At 39.7% G+C, this 23,905-nt stretch overlaps 1 protein-coding gene across 1 annotated transcript in view; it reads right to left on the reverse strand.

The window, feature by feature from the left end:
• The window catches only part of BMP7 (bone morphogenetic protein 7), a 95,344-nt gene that overhangs the window by 28,614 nt on the left and 42,825 nt on the right, over positions 1-23,905 (reverse strand). Inside the window, exon 2 of the mRNA XM_051976639.1 lies at positions 19,146-19,338. Coding sequence (XP_051832599.1) covers positions 19,146-19,338 — 193 coding nt within the window. The remainder of the gene's footprint in view (positions 1-19,145; positions 19,339-23,905) is intronic.

The following is a 23,905-nucleotide window of genomic DNA, read 5'->3' on the forward strand; positions in this document are numbered from 1 at the left end:
CTGATGGCCTGGGTTTAAATTCCCAAATGGACTATGAACTATCAGTGATATTTTGGGCCTTGGTTTCTGAATCAGGAAAATGAAGGTGTGGGTAAAAATAAATTTAAGCTGACCCACTATAACTAAATGTTCAATCTTGGCTCTGGTGAATAGATGAAGAAATATATATATACTTCTCCCATTCACTGAAGAAATGGAAAGCTGGGTACAGAGTGTCACACACATTGTCACAGTAGTTGCTTAATTTTTTTTCCTTATCTTCTTTAACAATGTTTCTAACAATGAAACATTAGGAAGATGTATTTGTGTGTGTATAATTGGAAATTATTTGTAAAAACAAAAAGTATCAACAAATAAAATATATATGTATATATGTGTGCATTTTGTGCATATCTGTGAATATTTTAGTTCTAAATCTATGATTTTATAATTAGAAAGTATGAATTACAAAAGAGTAGGAAACAATGTTGGTAGAAGCATATTCTGTAGGGTCTTGAAGGCTATACCTGTGATTTTAGTCTTAAAACCTGTAAGGGCTTTTGAACAAGAAAATGGCACAATGATTCTAAATCTGATTTTTCTTGTGCAACAAGATAACTGTATAAATATGTATACATATATTGCATTTAACATATACTTTAACATATTTAACACGTATGGGACTACCTGCCATCTAGGGGAGGGGGTGGAGGGAAGGAGGGAAAAAGTTGGAACAGAAGTTTTTGCAAGGGTCAATATTGAAAAATTACCCATGCATATGTTTTGTCAATAAAAAGCTAAAATAAAAAAAAGAAAATGTCACAATGGAAATTGTTTATAGTTTCAATGGTCACAAAATTATTCTCCATTTATCTTGTTGGGGAGGCCAGGGAGAAACAGACAGAAATCCATGGACAACACTTAATTAAATATAATGATCAATTAGCATTATTAAGTTCTTTCTATAAGTTGTTGTAATTGTTCAGTCAAGAAGTGGTGAGGTTCTCAACATAGGATGGTAGCTATGTGAGTTAAAAAGAGATATGAGAGATGTTGGGGATGGAAGAGGGTGGTATCCTCAACAGAAATAAGAAAATTAGAAAAAGAGATGGATTTAAGGGTAAAAATAATTAGTTCTATTTTGGGACATCCTGAGTTTGAAATGCTTATGAGACATCCAGATGAAAATATTCAATGGGTAGTTGGTGATATAGCTATGGAGTTTGGAAGGGAAAGTAGATTCATGGGTCTGAGAGTCAGAATAATAGAAAAGGTAAATGAATGTATAGGAGCTGAAGAGATCATCAAGAAGGAGTGAAGAGAAAGAAAAGAAGACCCAGAACAGAGCCTTGGGCTGCCTACAGTCAAAGAGCAAGACATGGATGATGAACCAAAAATGACTCTTTGAAAGAACGATCAGATTATGGAAGCAGAAAAACACAGTGTTAGAAAAACCCAGATAGGAGATAGTATACAGGAAAGGCTGGACATCCAGGAGTCAAGAGTATGAGGATTGAAAAAAGACCATTAAATATGGCAGGTAAGACCACTGGTAACTTTGAAGAGAAAGTACTTTTAGCTGAGTAATGTGATTGAAAGCCAGACTGTAAAGGGCTGAGAAATGAGAAGAAAGAAAATGGAATCAAAGAGCTTAAACAGCTTTTTTTTCTTCTAAGTTTGACCACAAAAAAAAGAAAGAAAAAAGAAAAGAAAGATAGAATAATTTGAAGAGATGATGGGGTCAAGTGAATGGTTTTTGTTTGGTGGTTTAGTTGTTTATAGCTGTTAAATTTTCCTGTGATTACCTGGAAAAAATCGCCACTATTTTTGCTGAGATCTGAGGACTGAAGAGATTCCTCTCTGATATCTGCAATTAAAGAGGCAAGGAGTTCCCAGCCCAAATTACAAAACATTCTACTGCTAGGACTGCTGTTTTCCAAAAGTCACTTTCCAAGAGACTGACTCTAATGAATCTGAAGTGACCTCTAACTGTCCTTCACTGGGAGACATCCAAACACTATCATATTTAACATCAAACTCCACTTTATAAGGTCCTAAAGTACTCAAGGCTATGACAACCAATGAACAAGCATTTATTTTAAAAATATACTAAGTTACAGGAACTATGATAGCCACACCAAGGATCCAAGAACAAAAATAAAGCAGTCGCTAGCCTCCAGAACTGAGACAACATATACATAGGTATATTCAAAATTTTGAGGGAAAAGCATGAGCAATTGATAAAGGCAAAGAATGGAATCAAAAAGGACCTCCTGTAGAATGCAGGACAGAGACTGAGCCTTGAAGGAAGCTAGAGAATATAAAAGAAAGAGGAAAGAAAGGAATACAATTCATATAGAAGAGAATGAAGTGAGATGGCAGAGATGGGAGAGTGTGGGGGAGATATTTTGTCTGGATGTAAAATGTATAAAGGGTTTACACAAATTTAAAAATGAAATGGACCAGAGAGGTTATCTAACCCAACTCCCTCATTGTATAGCTGAGGAAACTGAGTTTTAGAGGGGAAAGGGACTTGCTTGTAGTTATACAACTAGAAAGTAGCACAGTGGAAATTAGAACTTAGCTCTCCTGTACCAGAGTTCTAAAATGCTTCTCATATACAATATGCAAGAAAAGCTACACAGGATCACAGATTTACAGATGGAAGAGACTGCAGGGGACAGCCAGTCAATCCTTTTGACACCATCAATAAGGAATGAGACCAGAGTGATTTAGTTAGTTGCTCAAATTCCCACAGCAAGTGATAGAATTGGAATTACAAGTAGTACCTCTGGTGGCAAATCCAAGGTTTCCACTGGCAGTGCTATTAGGGGAGTCTTGGATTCATCTACTTACACATCTAAGAAGCTCAGTTCCCTTATCTATGTAGCTACTGTTGGTTGTTCACATAATCCGAAGCGCAGAAATCCATCCATCATCTCCAATTACAGAATGCCATTGCAGCGTATTGTTTGTATGTATGTAAGTGATGAGGGAACAATGGCAAGGCAATGTCACCAGACCAGGGCAATATAGTTCTGCTGATGACACCTTTGATCTAGTATGAGGCAGAGCTGGTGTCCCTAAGACCAGGTCAACAAGCAAATGGCTTGCAATCTAAGTTTCCCAGAACCTCTGGGATTTTAAGAGGCTCGATAGCATAGTATTCAATGATAATATTCAATTCATAGTAATTCAATTCAAAAAGCCTGGGACTTCTGGTTTTCTCCATTCTGAACTAAGGCAAAATCTCCAGGTTCTAATCATTAAACTCTTTCACCTTAATCACGGTGTCCCCACTCTAGAACCACTTTCTTCTCTGCCATTTTGTTTCTTGATGGGCTGACTGCAGATGGAAAATAAACATTTTTAAAGCTCTACATGCTGCTGCAGTAACATCGCTTTCAATTCCCTAAACTAATATGATGCAATCTGGGCAACCCAACCAGACAACAGGACACTTAAGTGCTGGGGCTGAGTCAGTCTGGGAAACTGTGGAATCCATTGAAGAGCCTGTATTTATAGCAAACTTTTCAAACAATAGTCCTGGAGGGGAAACCCTTGGTGAAAGATCAAAGACAAGTACCAAAGGTGTTCATTGTCCCACTCACACAGACAAGATACATATTCAGATCCACTGTCAAATTCCAGCCAGCTTTTCAATTTCTTAGATCTATGCCCCCGGAAAGCCAAGACAACCTCTCCCCACTCCACCTCTCCACCTCCCCCTTAGTCCAGCTCAGAATCTGAGACTGTCGTGTCTGGGCAGGGCCTTGAATTTCAAATCCAAGGCTCTGCTAATACTATCACTTGCATTGCAAGGCCTTGGACAATTTCTTTGGGCCTCATTATCTCATCTGCAAAATAAGAGACTACATGGTCTCTAAGGCTCTTTCTAAAGCTAAAATCTGTGATCCTTTTACAAGAACTGAATTTAGCCTCCTTATTGGACAAGTGGGAAATCCAAAGCCCAGAAAAAGAAGGGGTTGTGATTTGATGTCCTGCTGGCTGACTTAGTAGCATGAGCCTGGGCTAGAACTCAGGCTTCCTGAGTCCTAACTCATTGCTTTTTCCATGCCTCCTCCACAACACCACAGGACAAGCTAAATGAGTGGTTTTGCTGGATCTAGGTTTCCCCAGAGATTTCAGGGAATGCCCTTTTCTGTCCTCCCTTTTTCTTCCCCACCCCCTCACACTCCCCAGGATATCAAAATAGTGCCCACCTTCCTGGAGACATAAGGAAAAACAGAGTCATGCAGGTCTGAGGTTTTTAAAGCATATCCCCTTTAAAGCAGCAAAAAGCCAGGAAAACTAAAATTAAGTCATTTAGAGGAAGGTGGAAAAGCCAGCATGAACAGCAATGTTCCATCCACAAAATAGCCAGGGTTCCTTCCTCCTCCTCTTTCTACTCCCTCCCCCATTCCAGATGCTCTTCAGGTGTTTTCCTACAAGATCTCCTCCATAAAGCTAACAGACAAATTAGCTGCAGGAGGGCCTTCCTTAGGACAGCAGTTACAAAGCTAGAAGAGACATTCCACAAATGAGAAAATCGAAACTGGGAGAAATTAATGGACTTGCCCAGAATCGCATAAAGAGGATGTGGGATTTACCTCCATGTCCTCTGACTCCAACAGGTTAAAAAGAACCCTTTGTAGATTTGAGTTGATTTTATTCTGTTCAGGATGTATTACTTCATTACATTCTCAGGAGCCTTCTTTAAACCTGCATTTAGGCACTGAAGTAACTTAAACAAACCCATAAATCTGATCCTCAATTGAATTTTGGTTTAGCCCAAGTTACTTACCTTAAAAGATTTCCAATTAGAAAATAACCAATTTAAGTAGCAAGATATCTCCCAAAGAAATAGATTTCTAGGTCCCTATTAACAGGCATAAACACACTTAGCCATATGAACTTGCCCTGATTCCTTTGCTCCTACTCAGGCAAGTAATACATTTAACAGCTAAAATTATGACCCAGCATACCAGTATTACCATACAGAAAAACAGGAAAAACACCATATGGCAGGCAAGGGAAGGGGAGCAACAAACAAAATGGCCCATCTACCTAAAGGAGGAATTCAGGAGCAGGTAGAATAAAATCTTAGTGTCCTTTTCATCAGTGAATTAGGAGTGTATCAAGACATTTTTGCAAGGAAACATGTGCTCATCCTTCCTAAAGTCGTATATAGTAACTTATAGCCTGAGCTGACAAAAACAAAAGAGTTAAGAAAAAAGGACAGAGGGAAAAGCACAGAAATAGGCCTTTTTAAAAGGATTTACATTTGACTGTAACAAGTAAAACCAAATAAAAAGGGGGGAAAGGGATGGAATTCAACAATATTCATGACTTGGTTGTTATAAAGGGTAGATAAAGTGAAAGGAAACCAAAGTGTACCTAATAAAGACCTGAAAGCAATCCACACTGGCAACCAGAAGTGACCTTCAGTTGGCTTCTACTTTGGGAGAGTGGAGGGAGACTGATTGACAGGAGTAGTCCTGGCTCTAGCCTATGTGGGGTGCAGAGGTGGAGGAGCAGGAGCCAGAGTCATGGGGAAAACCCCATTTGCTGCCCATTCCATTGGGGCCTTCAAAAGGCACTCATGTGTACTAACATGCTAAGCTGGTAAACTCTGCCCTAAACCACACACAGAAAACATCTCCTGGAATCCTTGGCAGCTCCTCCGCAGAATGTGTCATGCAGTCCCATCCTACAATCATGCAGCAGACTGCCGTGGGACTTGGTAACAGCCAAATAAGTTGGAGCTGGTCCTGAAGTGTCCAAGAATTTCCCAGTTTTTTAGCTGTCTATTTTCCCTCTTTTCTTTTCCCTTCCTTTCTATAGAGCCAAGATGCTGGCCAACACATGTGGCCACAAATGCTAATAAGAGAAAGGTTGGAGAAACCAGGGGAAAAAAAGGAGGAGAGGGAGCTGAGCAGGCAACAGGAACAGGCAGCTGGAGAAAAGATAGAAGACTTAAATATGGTTTTCAAATCTGACCTCTTTGCTTGATTTAAGATTCCAGAGTTCAGGCCATAGAATTTCTGTAAAACCAGAGGCCCTGTTTTACTTCCCTCAACCTAAGCCTCAATCCATACAAGAAATCTGATAACAAGAGGTGAGCCAAGCTGCTGATTTCTGCACTATGGGACATATTTGTGGTGCAATTTAAAGATCTGTGGGATTTCCCCCAAAAAAAAACCATTTGGCCCTGAGGGTAGAACCAGCCTCTGAAATGCCACAGAAGAAAATTACTAGCTGATCAGCTGTCCACTTTGGGCATTTGCAGAGGTGGGTGGATAGGGAAACTCGGACTTCGAGACAGTCCCTCCTCACATTTTTTTCCTCATCGCCCCCTTTCCTCTAGTGACTCCAGTTCTTGATCAAAATAGAAGTGAAGTAAGTTTAGGATCTTTCAAATATACTACTCCAAGGGAATAAATAACGGAGATAGATGCACAGACAATTTCAAGCATCATTTTCTGCCTTTTTTTTATGCCACACCAAATTTAAGAATTATATTACTTGAAGAAAATAAGTACAAGTGAGATCCTCAGATACAAACACAGGAAAGAACAAAGATTGGGGAGGGGAGAGACATGAGTGAGAAGAGGGAAAAAAGAAGAGAGGACCACGGGAAAGGGAAAGAGAAGGAAAAGAAAGGGAAGGGAGGTTTAATTCCAAATAGCTACAATAATCACAGAAGTTAGAGAATGGGACTTAGAGAAAAGGAAAAAAAAAGGAATTAAATACAACATAATGTTAAACATAAACTGATTCTAATAAATATTTGAACTGAGAATGGAAAAGGCCAACAATGTCTGAAATTAGCTGAAGAAAGGCAGGGGGGAGGAAAGGAATAAGTATTTATATAGTGCCTACTATGTGCCAATCACTGTTCTAAGCACTTAACAAATATTTCATTTGCTCTTCACAAAAACTAATCCTAAGTGATAAATTCTGATATAGAAATAGGAAGAGCAGAGATTGGATTTTCACCTTTTATTTGTGGAATAGAAAGCACGATGGGGTCTGGCAGAAGAGCCGAAGATAAAACAATGAGGAAGAAATTAAAGATTTTCCTTCTCAATGAGGATTATTCATTCATACATCATTCATTAATTCAGTACCTGTAACTTGGCAGGCACCAGGTGAAGTGCTAAGAATTCAAAGATAATGGTATAGATCTCAAGGAGCTTCCATTCTAGGGAGACTAGTACTGAAAAGAGTTGGTAGCTAAGAATAGGAGCTAGGTTATTCCTAAGATTTGGGAAGATAAGGAAAACAAAGTCAGGATACAGTCAGTGAAAAACACCACAAAATCTTTTAGAACAGTAGTGTCACTCAAAAGATTAACATGTTTCTTTTTATTAATTTTTAAAATTCAGTTTTATAATCAGCTCTAAATTTTCTTTCTCTCACCTCCCTTTCCCCCAAGCATTAAGAAAGCAAGAAAACTCTGTTATAGACACGAATGGTTATCTTAAGTCTTCTGGAATTGTGGCTGGCCATTATTAACACCTGTTCTACAGACTGTTAGGGGTACAAAGGGAGAAGAAATAATCATTTAAATATCTACTATGTGTTAAGAACTTTACAAATATTGCCTCATTTAATCCTCATAACAACCCTGAGAGATAGATGTTATTATTAGACCCATTTTACAGATGAGGAACCTGAGGCAAAAATGATTAAGGGACTTACACAGAGTAATAGCTAGTGTCTAAGTCTGAATTTGAACTCAAGATTTCCTAACTTCAGACCTAGCACTCTATACCACCTAGTTGTCTCAATCTGTTAATAAATGAAGGGTTCTCAGATTGGAGTCCACAGACCCTTAAATTAGTTCATGACTAGATTTAAGATCCTATGATCTTAAATGAGGAAAAAAAATTACATCTTTATTTTCACCAACCTTTGGTTTCCCTTATAATTCTATGTATTTTATGTATTTTAAAACTTTGCTCTAAAAAGGGAGTCTGTCAGCCTCACCAGACTGCCAAAAGGGTCCATGACACAAACAAAAATTAAGACTCCCCTCAACTAGATGAAGTTATATCCACAGGGACATAACCTAGCCCATAGTATTTCTGAAACTATGTACCACGCTGTGCTACAAGATTCCAACCACATTAAATGTTCTAAAGAAAAAAAACATTTTTTTACCACCTGTTCTTTCTTTTAAAAAAATGTGATTTAATAAACTGAGAATTTTGTAGTTGGAACTATTTTTCCACCTCCTCATTTCAACCTGAATCCCAGAGAAATTAAATATTCTGTCCAAGGTCAAACAGCTAATTAGTAGGAAAGTCATGACTAGAACCTAGGTCTTCTGTTTCCTCCTTTATTTCTTTTCCCATTATACCAGGACACTTCTTTATAATTTGAGAGCTCCCCATTTCTTTCTCCACCCTTATACAACATCCAATTCACAACCAGTGCAACAGAAATTCAAAGAATTCCTCTAAGGAAGGATGATCAGAAAGGTTGGAATCAGGCCACAACAGCTTTCACTAAATCTAAACTCTATCCTAAGGGCAATGGGGAACCATTGAAGGCTTTTGAGCAAAGGAGAGACATGATCAAAGCAATGTTTTAAAGCAATTAATCTGGCAGTATGGAGAAGGGAGTGACTGGAGGTGGGGAAAACCATGAGGAGACTATTGTAATAGTCCAGGCATGAGGTAATAAGGGCCTGCGCTAGGGTGTTGACTGAGGGAATGGAAAGGGACTTTTTTTTTTAAGGTCCTTTGCCCCTCATCAAGCCTCAAGAACCCTATTCTGACCTTAATTTGAAATATCAGCATAACTTTACTAAGTGAGGCAAACACTTAAACACTTTTAATAAGTATAGATTTAGTGATAATCTTTATTGATAGCCCTTCACATATTGGTATGTAAGATTTGCACAGTACTCTGCTACAGATGACTACTTACGAGGGAACTGAAAAATATTAATTCTCTTTGCCTCCTGCCAAAAAGTTGAACCAATTACAGGGCTCTGATATGAAATGCAGATGTTAATGCATTTGGAAAAATAGCCTTCTATAGACAAGTTAAATTGTAAGTTCGAAATGCTTTCGGAATTAAGTTCTGGATCAAGATGTACAGACCACAAGCCTTTAACATAAAAGTAAATTCTACCAACATTTGTTATAAAATAAATAAAGGGGACATTCTGATTGCACATATCAAACAAATAAGTACAGGATAATCCCCCAGAGTGCATGAGAGCCCAGTCCGCTATTGTGTGTCCTGTTGGCACTCAAACAGCAAATATAATTATAACAATCAGAGGAAAACCTCCATGGAATTGAAAAGTATTATAATTATGGGTAATTTTCACTTTTTGGAAATTGGGCTCAGTTAGACATTGAATAAAGTTTTTTAAAAACTAGTCTCCAGTTTCAATTCTGAAAGAGCTAGCTACATATTAGAAGACTTGCTATATCAGACAGGGCTGAAAGCCCTGAGGGCTTTGCACCATCAATGAATGATACAGAAGATAGAATGAGGCCCTTAGACTTGAATAATTTTTCTTCCTGAATGAGACACTGGAAAATAAAATACCAGGCAAGAGTCAGGAGACTGAATTCATGGATCCACCCCTGCCTCTGGTCCTAATTTACAGTTGTGTGACCCGGGATAAGAACACCTCAGTTTCCTCATGTGAAAAAACAGCACCTGAGCTGCCCTCCCTTACTCATCTCACCCTCCTCATAAGTCGGCAGTTCTGACACTCTGCTCTGGGTAACTTTGAACAAATCACTTCCTCACTTCAGTTTCCTCCTACTTAAAATGAGTAAGTTGAAATAGAATCTTTCAGTCTTCCACCTTGGATATTTTAAAATTCTGTGATCAAATAAGAGAATCTGAGGTGAATAAACTTAGGTAAGGAAATGTTAAATTGTGGTACATATTTGCAAAGATTTCCCCAGACCCAAGTGCCATGTTTCTGGCTAATATTTCCAGAGACCAACATCTCTGTTTTCTCACATTACAGGTGTTTTGGTGCTAAATAAAGGAACTTTCTGAAGCTTGAGTTCTTACTTTAAGGTTTCCATTTTCTTCTTTCTTTTTTTGGAAAAACTCTTTAAATCAGCTACTTTGCACAGATAAAAAATAAATTCCTGTGAAGAAGGGCACATTGAGACATATATATCTTTATAAAACCATTTCGAAAATGAATCCTGAATGAGAAACCAAAGGACAGCACTATTATCAGAATTCACAGCTGACGTATCATGAGAGCATAGATTGAGAATTCCTTCTAATCTAATCTAAACCCCTCATTTTACAGATGAGTAACTGAGGTCCAGGGAGTTTAGCTGCCTTGCTCCAGGACACAAAGCCTCTAACTACATGACACCATCAAGACCAAGTTTCAAAGAATATTAGAAGGGGGAGGGAGCTTAGTAATCATTATTGATGAGGAAGCTGAGGCCCAGGGCTGGGGAGGGGAGAAGTTTTCCAATCTCCTCTACACGCCTGACTGGACATGTATACTCTTTAGCACACCTATCCATCAGGGCCCAGCCAGATGGAGCAGAATATGAGTCCCCCGAATTACAGAACAAGTGCACCCCACCCACTTCCCAGTGCCAGTGATGAGCAAAGTTTCTCAAGTGACACAAAGATGCTTTCAGTTAAGCTTGACTTCTAATGAGGCACTCCTCAGCGATTGATTGGGGAGAAGAATCGCCCTTCCCCACCCCCCAAGACGAGGAGTTACTGAAGCTTGGAGACTTCAGGGAAAGTAAGTAAGCCTGCCCTTTTGATGGGGTCCTTTTGAGCCCTCCAAATGTCACATTAGCTCCTCTGTGAAAGCTGGCTGGTTACTTTGAAATGTGTTGTTCTCTTCTTGGTCTTTTAAAAGGTTCTAATGCTAAAACTGAAAACTAGAGGCCCCAGGGGAGAAGGCAAATAGGATGGGGGTCAAAGGTTGGTAAATTGATTCCCACACACCTACCAGGAAAGCTGAGGTACTAGGAAAATAGAATGCAAGAGCTGGAAAGGATGTTAGGAGAATTCATCTAACTGAACCACTACCTCCATTTTACAGAACAGGACATCAAGGCCCAGGAATGGAAAGTTGCTTTCATAAAGCAAGTGAGTAGTGGAGTCAAAGCTAGATCCAAGGTGTGTGGAGTTGCAGACTAGCTCAGGACTTTTATTAGAGTTTGACAGTAGCTCTGAACCCTCATTCTTACAGATGCCCTCTGAAGTCCAAGTACCCTTCAAGAAAGAAGAGATTTTTCTCCCCTTTACAATTTCATTAAAAAAAAAAATCTTTGTATCCCCAACACAGCAGTTCCCTGTTCATAGTCGGCACGTAAAGTGAGTTAAAATGAATTTTTTTCCAGTAGTAGATATGAAAAATGCCTAAAATACCACCTCCAGGTGGACTAAGCCAATTTGAATCCACAGGAAATGTCTCAATTCATTTGGATCCATATTATTTCTTGGCCTCAGCCATTCTACATGGAAGGATAAAAAGTCCTCAAAGGGTTCTTTTCCACATTTGCCACCACATGTGTGTTCTGTACTCATTCTCCCCACCTTCCTCTCGCCTCCTCCCAGTCCCCTGGGTGCCATTGTACTAAGGGAAGAGACAGCGCCATACAAACATACAGAGTGATCTCACCAGACAGCTCAGCTTTTCTCCCCCACTACACTTACCCCAAAATGGGGTCAGGAGGTGGCTACTGATGGGGGAACAAAACCTCAAAACCTCAAAATAAATCCCTGGGGCGTGGGCCTGCTCTCCCTCACCCACACACCATCCACCTAGAACCCTCCTCCCACCTGTCCAAAGCTTTGGTCACTCCTTTGTCAAGGCTCAGCTCAGTTCCTCCCTTCCCAATGAGGTCTTCCTTGACCCTTTACTAAAAATTGCCTACTCTTCCACTGAACTCACACCCTTATCCTAAGCACCTGTGAGAGACGGCCTCATGATGCAAGTTCTTTTCATAGAGGCAAAATGGGAGCGGTGAAAGAGTGCTGGATTCAGAGGTCAGGACACACAGGTTCAAATTCTAGCTCTCATATTTTCTAGCTGAGTATTGTTGGGGGGCACGTGCCTCCTCCTGTGTTTTACTTTCTTCATCCTATAGAATTTGAGAATAATACTCATATCACCTGCCTTTTAGAGCAAAGTATGAGAAAATCACTTTGTAAACTTTAAATTCTATAGAAACATGAGTGGTCCTGTAAGTTTCAGTTCTCCCACTAAACTAAAGGCCAGGTTGCATTTTACTTCATTGATATCACCTGCCTCCACTGGTCTGATTGCTTCACCTTCAGCAAGTATGCACCAGATGATTATTGAAAAGTTTGAAAATTGCCCCTTTCTCCCCCCAAAAGGGGAATGGAACATGTACTAGAAAGCCCGGGTTGGGAGGATCAGCATTGTTTCCTCTTCTGTAGAATGAGGTGGTTGGCTGAGATAATTTCTAAAGTCCTTTCCAACTCTAAAGTCCTACAGTTCTACGGTTGTACTTTTCCAGCTGGGGAGGGAGGAACGGGTTGGCCGGGCTTCCTGGAGAATTCCTGGTCTATTGATCAACAAGCATTCATTTATTAAGAGTTTCCTATGGGCCAGACATTCTGCTAGATTTTAGTGATACAAAGAAAAAAGCAATAACATTCCTCTCACTTGTCCCCAAGAGACTTATGTTCTAATAAGGAGAAAAGAAGTACACATATAGGTAGAAATAAGTAAAAACAAAATAGATACATGGTAATATTAGAAGGGAAGGTCCCAGCAGTAGGGAGGATGGGAAAGGTCACCTGCAAAAGGTAGTTTGTAACCTGTGGCTTGAAAGAATTCTGAAAGGAAAAGGTGAAGAAGGAAAGCATTTCAGCCACAGGGGATAGGATGTACAAAAAGAATATTTTTGAAAGATGATAAAGCACCCTGTGTGTGGAAAGGTAAGGAAACCAGCATGGCTGAACCAAAATAGTATATAAAGGGAAATAATGTATTAGAATACAAAAAAGACAGAAAAGGAGGCCAGTTTGTGAAGAATTTTAAATGCCAGAGTAGCTTATATTTGAGCCTGTGGACTATAAAAAAAAACCAAGAGAATTTATTTAGTAGGTAGATGAGATGGTCATACTAGGAATTTAGGAAAATCATTCTGACAATTTTGTGGAGAAGGGATCAGACTAATAAGAAAACTATTTCAAAAGTCTAAAAGAAAGGTGATGATGAGGTTTTGAATTAGGGTGGGGAACCTGTGAGTAAAAAGAAGAGAATATAAACAAGAGACATTTGGAATTGAAATCACTAAGATTTACCAACTAATCAGCTATGTAGCATTAATGAAAATGAAAAGCTGGGGATTCAAACCTGAACCAAGAGGATGATGGGAGTGCCCTAAAGAAATATATGGAAGTTCAGAAGAGGAGTAGGTTTGTTGGGAAAGGAAAATGAATTCTGTTTTGGACATGGTAAGTCTGAAAGGCCTTGAAGGCATTTGTTTGAAAATTTCCAGTAGTTGGTAAAGTACTGTAGTTCAGAAGAAAGATTAGAGCTAGATATATAGAACTGGAAGTCATCTATAGAGAGTTCATTGAGTCAAACAATGGGATGACATCCCTATGTGAGATAGAATAGGAAAATAAAAAGAAAAGAGAACCCAGGGAAAAAAGCCTTTGGTGGGTACACCCACTGTTAATGAACATGACAGGGAAAGATCCAACAAGGAAACCTGAGAAGGAGCTGTCAGACAGGTAGGAAGAGAACCAAGAATACAATGTTACAAAAATCCAGAGGAGAAAGTATACAGGAGGAGGTAGTCAACCATGTGGAAAGCTGCTAAGGTCAAGTAGGACGAGACCTGAGAAAAGGCCATTAGATTTAGCAATTAATTTTTTATGCTATGGACTAGGGTTTTTAACTCTTTTGTGTCATAGCAATCTGATGAACTACATGGACTTCTCAGAAGAATATTTTTAAATGCATAATAAAATCAAATACCTACAATTACAAAGCAAACCAATTATATTGAAATACACTTATCAAATACATATATTTTTCAAAACAAGTTCATGAACTGCAGGTTAAAAACCTCTGTTATAGAAGATATTTCAGCCTAGAATGTTGTCACAGGGGAGATTCATATCCATTCAAATTTAATGCTTAACGATGAATATTATATTGTCTTCTCCCTTACCCTATTCTGTTTAGAAGTGTGAATGAGAGACTAGTTCGGCTGAGTTCTCTAACCTGGTGTCTACAGGCCTATACAAATATATATCCTACTGCTTTAATAATTATATCTGTTTACTTGCATAAATACATTTTTCAGACTAAAAGAGAAATCCTGTATTCATCTACAGCAAATCAGAGAAGGCTGGCAGCTATTTCCTGCCTCAGCGGAAGAGTCCCTTACTTTGCCCATGTCATTTACCTGCAGGTAGGGGTGGGAGAGGTAGAATGCTGGCACCTTGGGTAGATCAGTTCAAGGAATAAAACAAATCAATGTGGCCCAACCCTTCTCCTTCCCGGGCCAGTAGCTCAGTGCCTTTGGGGAAGGCAGCTGTCTGTATTGTTAGCTACGCCCTGGGTGGTGTAAGCTTCTATGTCATTATCTCCTGAGACAGAGGACTTTTGTTTCATCTCTAATCCTGCGTTCCTATTACTTACTGTTAGGCTGAGGGGAGAGGTCAGCCAATTTTAGTTTCTATTCTTTCCCTCCCCTATTCTTCGTGTATATTGGAAACAAGCTGGTTTGTTAGAGCGTTAGGGGAAAAAAAATTCTTTTCTAGATTTGACTTGTGTTCTGAATGCTGAGACCAGGCCCCTCATGACTTTACTCTGAGCTTACCCTGACTTTGATGGGAGTTTAAGGGAAAGGACCTGGTTCTTTGGAATAAACATGGCAACTTTTTCATCCATCTGCCAAGGATCATTTGGCCTTCAGCAGGCCCAGTCATTGCACAACTTCATCCTTGGACCAAGGGAAACCCTTCCTGGTGCTTTCTGCAGTGTCACTAGGGTCGTATCTGCTGCCCAGATGTCCTCCTGCCCTTTCAGCTGGATCAAATATCCTGCCCCTATGAGGCTTTTGGAGCACAGCTATGAAGGAAATGCCACGTTCTACCCAGATGGGGCTACGGACAAGTGAGGGAGAACTGTAAAATGCTTAAGAAGCTTCAGGGATGAAAGGGTGGGTAGTTTCCACTGCAGGGAATTAAAGGGTTAATAGCATCTTACTGGGTTTTGTGTTTCTCCTCGTTTCTACTAACACCTACACTGTCTCCCCACCCCAATTCAGACTTTGAATTAATCGCCTTGATCTAGAAAAATCAAGACTCAGCAGAGGAATAAAGCTCTAGGTTCCTGAGAGCCCAGAGTCCAAACACTTTCCTACAACCTATGTGATCTTTGACATCTCTAGATCTCAGTTTCCACATCCATTAAAAAAAAAAAAAAAAGGTAGAGGGAGACAGGCAGTAGAGCAGGTACAACACCGGCTTGGACCTCAGACACAAACTGTATCAAACCTTTTTAATCCTCAGTTTTCTCATCTTTAAAATAAGAGGGTGGACCCAATGACCTTTAAAATTTCTTCTGACTTGAATTCTATGATTCTATGACAGGGATGGAGTCTATGATCTCTAAGGTTGCCACCAACTTTAAGTCTATGATTACACTTGAACTTTTTCTCAATCTGTAGTTTCTGGATTTAAAACAACATTGTTCAGCTATGGTCCAGTTTCCCCCCCTACTTTCCATTTCTTACCCATTCTGCAGCTAGTTTGCTTCCCTGGTTGAACTTCTGCCTCCCTCTCCCCTCCACCCCCCCCTCACCTTCTCATAGGGCCAGGACTGCTGCCAATGGCCCGGAATTCTCATTCTTAATTTACACTATAGTTTCACCAAGACCCTCCTCCCTCCCCACTCCAGCCTGGTCTTGTCTGGTCCAGCCTGTCTGAGTCTGTGTCCTCACCTTAATGAGCAGCACAAAAGCACTAGGCCTGGAACGCATCCACAAGGACTTATTATCGGAATTTTATCTGGATAGAAGATCAAGAGGAGTCAAAAGAAAGTGACCCCCATGAGAGAAGAGACAATGCAGCCAGATCCAAAGCTGGTTAATCCCAAAGCATCCCCAAGGCTTTCGTGGAGCATACACAAAGGTTAGCCAGAGAGCCAGATGCTCCAGCTCTTCTACAGCTGTGCAACCCAGTCATGAAACCTCAGTCAGCACACTGCGTGCCTTCTGCAGCTAATGAGCAAGGCTGCTCCCCGGGCTGAGGCAGAAAAGCACAAGAGAGCAAGAACAAGCAGACAAGGAGAGCAATGCTAGGAGGGCTATTTTTTCATGGCAATGGATTGTACTGTTAGCAGCCACCTTCACAGTCAACAGTCACAGTCACAGAACCTGAGATTCACAGATGAAAAAAATGCTTGGGTTCCTAGAATGTTTGGGGGTGGGAAAATATAAAATCCATTTATAGAAAGGTTAGGAGTTTGGGAAACTGAAGTGGTTTAAAGCTCTCTTTGTTAGCTATTCAATTAGGTCCTGATTAATGCAAACAATCAATTCCCCTTGAAGTGATTACATGTGTTTGAATTCAATACTATTGAAAGTTGTGAATATGTATAGTTGGTGAATGATTCCAGTCCAAAAGAAATACATGGTAAGAAGGTGAATAAATAATATGATCTCGTCACAAGATTCATTATACACACTAATTGAGACTCAGTTATCAACTGAAAAGTTTAGGGGTATAGCTCAATGGGCCAAGAGCAGAGGGAAGAGTTAGGCAAGTAGGGAGACTGGCCTGCATTCCCTCATTATCTTCAATCAGAAATGCAGCATCTAACGAGGTATCAGAGAGTTTATTTGACTTCAGAAAAAGATCACTCCTGGAAAATTACTTGTGAGCTATTCCTTTCTCTGAGATCCAAGCAGATTTACCTTTCAAGGCCTTCAGCTTGTAAAGTTCAGAGGCAGGAATCCCAGGCAAAGGAATGGGTCCCAAAGGAGCACTTCTCATACCCAAGTAATCTTGGAACAGAACTGCACATCAATGTGCGGCATGTTATGCCTGCCTCCTGCCTCCTGCCTCCTCTTGCCAAGGAAATGCCACGATCAACCAATTCATCTTTAAACAATAGTGATTCAGGCCTCCGTGTACCAGGCTATAAATTCAGTCTGCTGATTGACTCCTAAGCAGGATCAAATAGGTAGACAAAGTGATCCAGAATGGAACTAAAATCCACAGAGCTTTGATAATTAGCACAGACAATAAAAGAAATCACATGTTAAAAGAAAGCACAGAGCAAGGGTGAGGAAGGAAGGAAGGAGGGAAGGAGGGAGGAAAGGAAGGAAGGAAGGAAGGAAGGAAGGAAGGAAGGAAGGAAGGAAGGAAGGAAGGAAGGAAGGAAGGAAGGAAGGAAAAAAGGAGAGAGGGAGGGAGGGAGGGAGGGAGGGAAGGAAGGAAGGAAGGAAAGAAGGAGAGAGGGAGGGAGGGAGGGAGGGAAGGAAGGAACAAGGAAGGAAGGAGGGAGGGAAGGAAAGAAGGGAGGAAGAAAGGGAGGGAGGGAGGGAAGGAAAGAAGGAAGGGAAGGAGAGAGGGAGGGAGGGAGGGAAGTAAGGAAGGGAGAAAGGAAAGGAAGGAGGAAGGGAGGGAGGAATTAAAAACAAATTTTACCAAAAGCTCTCATGACTTGGGTCTGTACCCTGAGAATACAGAGAAAAGACTGAATGCTGTCTATCCCATAGTGACTAGATATGCAGAACAGCTGAGTTGAGTCTGGCCCAGCATTCACACAGGCCAGTCAAATTCCTGAGATTAACTTCTTGACCAATATTTTTGAAGTAGATTTTGTGAACAAAACGACAACAAGTTTTTATGACTGCCAGTGGGCTAATGGTGTAAGCAAAGCATCATGCAACAGAACTGATTGAGTGTTATTGATAAATGGTCTTTGAGATTCTTGTAGTTTCAATTAATCAGCCTAGATGAGAAAAATCTAACATATGGTCTTGTTCAAGGACCCTGAGGGATTTGTCAGAGAGTAGAGAATACATTAATAATTATTTGGAATGGGTTTAATGGTTCATCTTGTAATTTTGAACACACAAAATAATAAATCAGTGGAAGGACTGATATGAAGTTTGTATGGGTTAATTAGGGGATCTAAATATCTTTGCTAATAAACAAATCCTAAAAACAATTAAGATACTCTGCAAGCTCAAGAAAGAACAAGGATTTCAGCCTGCATCAGAGAGTACCATAATTCTAGAAATCATATTTCCGATAAAATGTCAGAGGTCTCTTTCTGATGATGTCAAACTGGTCAATTCAATGGTACTTTCCACTCTAGCTCTGAATTAATTTTCCCAAAAGGATAAAAAAAAAAGTTTGGCCACAGGGAAGGTAACTTTCCCTTTCTAACTCAGGAGGATTTTTAGGATCAGCCACACTCAGTCCTCCTATAGGGATGCTGATGGGAGGAATGGTTCATTTTTAACATATCCCCCAAGTTTCTAAAGTCAATTGCTAGTTGTTATATTATAAGACATTATTAATTCAAACTATTAATTTGAGATTTACAAATAGTACCAGTATATTTCTGTAACTTTATCTATAAAAAGTTAGAAATTCTTATGACTTTTTAAGATCCTACCCACAATTTTAAGAGAATTTGGTCTCAAAATTAATATCATTCGAGGTATATTTGTAAGAAATTAAGTTTTTGAAAGACACATATTGGATCAAATGATCATAGAGGCTACTTCAGACTTTAAGACCTGTGATTATGACTTTAATTGCTGGCAATTTCAAATCTTGAAATGCAAAATAATTTTTGTATTTTATGATGAATGGCAAATGTTTTTTGTTAATTCACCTAACTTTGTTCTATTATTTAATTCAGTTCTTTACGTCCTCCACAGAACATCCCCAGTAACACTCACAATAATAGTGGCTACAGAGTAGAAAGATCAACTCTCTGAATACAATTTAAGAATTTAATGAATGTCCCAATAAATCTAAATAGACAAATTTCTGCTGAAAATTTTGTCCATTAGCTTTGGCATTTATGGTGAAAACTCCATAACCACATACAATACTCCACCTGTCGCCACCCTCTTCACCTGGCCCCCATAATGTCTGTGAAAGGGCAAACCTCCCATTCAGAACCTCACCTCCCTGTATGCTCCTGAAGCACCTGGTAGACACTGATTCGGAAAGTTTCATTATCAAAGCGCTCTCGGATGTAATCCTTGTATATCCTAAATTCAGCAGCAGTCACAGCTTCTCCCTCTGGGATCCTGGAGAGATCAAACCTGAATTCCCGATGATGATAGCGCTGGTGGAAAAACTCTTTGTCATGCTCCACTGGGGGAAAAAAAAAGAGGGGGGGGGGAGAGAAAGGGTAACTGACTTTCCATTTGTAACTCTTCTAGCAGGTACTTAATATATTGTCTCTATCATTTCACTTTAGATAAAAAGAAAGTAAAATGAGGGCAAGAGGCAAAGTGTTGCACTTTTCACACTTCTTTACTACTTTCTGAATTGGATAGCTAGACTTAACTCCTGTTTCTCCTTCTGTCTCTACAAGTGACAGTTTTACTTTGGACTCTATGGTATAATCTAGTTAGGAAAGAACCCTAGATTTGGGGTCAAAGGTTCTAGCCTTAAATTCCATCTCTTTGACATTTTAGTTGTGTAATGTTGGACAAATTATTTTCCTAACACTTTTTTTTCATCTTTAAAATGAGATCTAGATTTAATGACTATTAGGTCTCTAGCTTTGAACTCTAGGATCCTATGAATGCTAATGGGCCACATTCCTAACTATTCAGCATTTTGCAAACAATTGAACTGACCAGAAAGAAAGGACAGATAAATAGTAAATGTGCTTCTATGGAGAGGGGAAAGGGGCTCGCTGAAGAAGACCCCATCGCAAAATTTTGCTGGGGAGGCTGAAAATTTAACTTATTCTTAAGACAAGCATTACTGTTTAAAATCATCCTGTCCCAAATGCTGAGAGAGAGACAGACAGACAGAGACAGAGAGACACAAAGAGAGAAAGAGACAGAGAAACAGAGAGAGATATAGAAACAGAAACAGAGAGAGACAGAGACAGAGACAGACAGAGACAGAGACAGAGACAGACACACAAACACACACACACACAGAGAGAGAGAGAGAGAGAGAGAGAGAGAGAGAGAGAGAGAGAGAGAGAGAGAGAGAGAGAGAGAGAGAGAATCCTTTCTATAGGAAGCAGAATGTTCAGGTGTTCAAGTTCATTCTGGATAACTGAATTGAAAAATTTGTCAGAGCTGATGAACTTCACAGAAAGGGGAGGTGTGTTCAGCAAGAGTGAACATGTTCACTTTGAAAGAGGAAAAGAGGGAAAGAGGGAATAGTAGTATTCATTTGGGACTAGCCAGAGTTTTATGCAGGGGAATAGAAGACATTAGAGTTGGCAGGAACTTTATACCATCTAGTTCAGTTCTTTCATTTTACAGCTAAGGAAACTGAGGCCTAAAGAGACCAGTTAATATACAGTATAGAGGTGAAGGAAAATAAAAATGGGATGAGAGGGAAGTAGACATTTTTCAGCCCAATGAATTTTGAAAACTCTAAGATTAGGTTAAATTTTGCTCTAGAACCAGAATCATTAAGTTGTGTAAGAGATAGGCTGGTACTCAAGAAAAATAATAATTTCTTAGGTTTCTGAAAACATTTACAACTATAGTTTGAAAAGATTTCTTTAAAAAAAAAATCCACCCAAACCTGGCCACTCATTTGTGCATGCAACACAGATAAAGTAATTGCTCATTTAATTACTCTGAGTCTATGTAAGTGGATATACCCATGAATTCTGAGAGGCCCTTTGGAAATGTGATCTTTGATATTAACACACATGCTTCTCTGAATGTACTGCAGCTGTTGAAATCCTGGTAACATGTGGGAGAACGGAACTCAAAGGAATCTCAAGGAACCATTCTTCTCCCTGTTTACAGTTCCTCCCCTTTCCCTTTACACTCTGGCTGTATCTCCTGACCCAGAAGTAACAAATCTTTTCAGACCTAATTTATGAGAAATACTGACCCAGAATCCACATATTAGATCAAGATAGTAAAATGTATCATTTATAATTAGAGACAAAGAGAAATGGGGAGGGGGCACGGAGGCGAGGCCCTAGGAAAGGGCAGCAAAAAGTTTCAAAGCAAAACTGTAGCACATGTGGTGAGTTAAGATCATGCACTGTTTGGTGACCCTAGCAATACCTTAAACACAACAGCATGAGGTAAGCACACCATGGAGCTTGAGCCCTTAGGTCTGAATTTCCCCAGCTTCTGTGGGTGTAAGCTAGCCTTTTGACAATGTGCCACGGAGTCTGATTAACTGCCTGGGGTTGGGGGGAGAGCTGGTTTTTTTAAGAAGGAAAGAAGGGGGAGGGGGAAATCTGTTCCATGTGGGGGATAGACACTTGAAACCGGATCAGGTTTCAGGAATCAAACAGACCCAGCCTGCGTTGGTTCTTTCTGGGCCTCAATGACCTAACATGGGTGGGGTGGCTGTTGATACAACAAGCTAGGATGACAATTTTGGACCCATTCTAGCCGGTCAGGTCAACATCTGTTGCTATTCCCCTATACCTGGGGGAAGAGGAAGGATGGGGCTTTGAGGGTTTCCCCATCCCTCCGGTCTCTCCTGAACAGGCTCCAGCTACAGAGATGCTCAGGACCTGTCCGTAACCATCCCTCGCTCAGTGTTCTAGGGAGATGACCCGCAAACTTCCTATACATCAGCTGCGCTCCTCAGGACTCTAGGGTAGCTTAGCAACTGGCACCGGAGTATTTGAACCCAGTCTCCAACGTTCCCTTGTTGACTTTATTAGTTAACAAGATATCTACAAAGTGCAGAGAAAAAGTAATATAAGAATTGTTCTGTAATAATATTTTTATTGCCCAAAAGGTAAAATAAGAGATTAAAAAAACAAAGATGTCCATGAGAAAATAGCATATAAAGGGAGAGTAAGGGAATAAGCATTTATAGCATCCCTATTATGTACCAGGCACTGTGTTAAGTGTTTTTAAAAATACAAACTCAGCATGATAAGATTGATTTTTTTTAATGTTTTTACAAACATTTCCATGGATTCTTCAAATTGAAGCATATGCTAGAGTCTAACGCATTTGCCAAATCACTAACGTTTTAATGGTACAACATGTTTTCCTAGAAAGTCTCCTAATTAATCTGTATTTAACTCTTTGCTACTCTTTTAATTAGGTTTCACAAATATATCCAAACAGTATGGGTCCTGACACACTATACATATTCTTATGTCATTAAAAGAGATGATTCTTTGTTTTGTTTGGTGGGGGGAATGGGGTATGTGTGAAAGGTTAATCAGAGACAGCATGACCAATGGCATTTATACAGTACTTCAATGTTTACAAAGTACTTTAGGTTTGGTCCTGGGAAATAGGTGCTATTATTCCCCTCATTTTCAGATGAGGAAAAAAACAAACAAACAAGTAATGGCCTAAGATTATATAGGTTGTAAGTGTCTAAGGCACAATTTCAACTCAGGTCTTCCTGATTCTGAGTCTAGCCTTCTATACACTATCTGAGACCAGGTCACAGCAAACTAACTCTATTTTCCTTTCTGTGCACAGTAGCTTGCAAATAGTTAGCACTGAAGAAATGATGGTAGAGTTGTTGATTGAATTGACAGAGTTACTGATAGTTACTAGAATTTCAGAGGAATGCCATATAGTAAGTATACTTGGATTTGAGCAATAACATTTGATAAAATATTTTGCCATTCTTGGCAATCAGATAAAGAGGCAGACTAAATCAGTGTTGGCTGTTATTTTTTTTTAATGTAAAAATATTTCACAGATATCGCCCCAAATAATGGGATGGGACTATTACTATCCTCAGAGGGAGAAAATGCATAATAACTAAAAAGTACTGTGAATTCAGCTCTACTTTCAAGTGCATTTGTGTCTTATTAATCCTAATAATATCTATAGCGATAGATATATAGAGATAGCTATTAAGAACAGTTATACATATACATTCTGTGCAAAATCATAAGCTGCCTATTTTGTTGGAGCAGGCATCAAAGTGACAATGCTAGACATGAATATGGATTCAAAAACTCCTTTTAGTAACTCTATGCCCCACATCCCCAGCAAGGTCCATAGCATACACATTGGAAATTCGACACTAGATGAGGGCATAATTAGGTAGTTTCTAAACTGGTTGAATGAAGAGACCCCCAAGATAGCTGAATCATTAATGGTTTGACATCAAGCTAGATGAACATAGCCAATCATGTGCACCAGGAATCTGTCCTTGGTCCTGGGCTAATCAACTGTAGAGGACTGAAACTATTGAGTCGATGCACTGAAGTCGGGACTGCAGAGCGCTTCAGGCTAACTACTGACTGGATAATATTCTATGGGCATACGCTTGGAAAATGGTCCTTTCCACTATCCGTACTGGCTCGATGATTGGTGTATAGAGGATTGTAGGAGGGACTAGGGGGTGGAGTAAGACAAGGGAGGGTCACACTCTTGGCAATAAACCAGGGAGAAGGTGGTTGTGGAGATTCTGCTCCCATCCTGTTCAATCCTGCATCTAAGACCGAGAATAAAGATTAAGGACTTTTGCTTATCCCGACTCTGGCTGATTCTGGGGTGATCTGGGTGTTAGCGCAGTCATCACAATCAGCATTTTAAACAATAGCTTGGATGAAGGCATAGAGGACAATTTTGTAAGATTTACATCTGATATGAAGCTGGGAGAAACAACAAGCATATTAAAAGTTAGGCTCAATCCAGTAGACTAGAGTGATGCTCTAATAAGATGATATTAAATAGTGGAATGTAAACTCATCTGAGTGTCTCTGTGTGTATATGTTTTAAATCACTGCACATGT

This window comes from Antechinus flavipes, chromosome 2 (assembly GCF_016432865.1).
Source record: "Antechinus flavipes isolate AdamAnt ecotype Samford, QLD, Australia chromosome 2, AdamAnt_v2, whole genome shotgun sequence".
Taxonomy (NCBI): domain Eukaryota; kingdom Metazoa; phylum Chordata; class Mammalia; order Dasyuromorphia; family Dasyuridae; genus Antechinus; species Antechinus flavipes.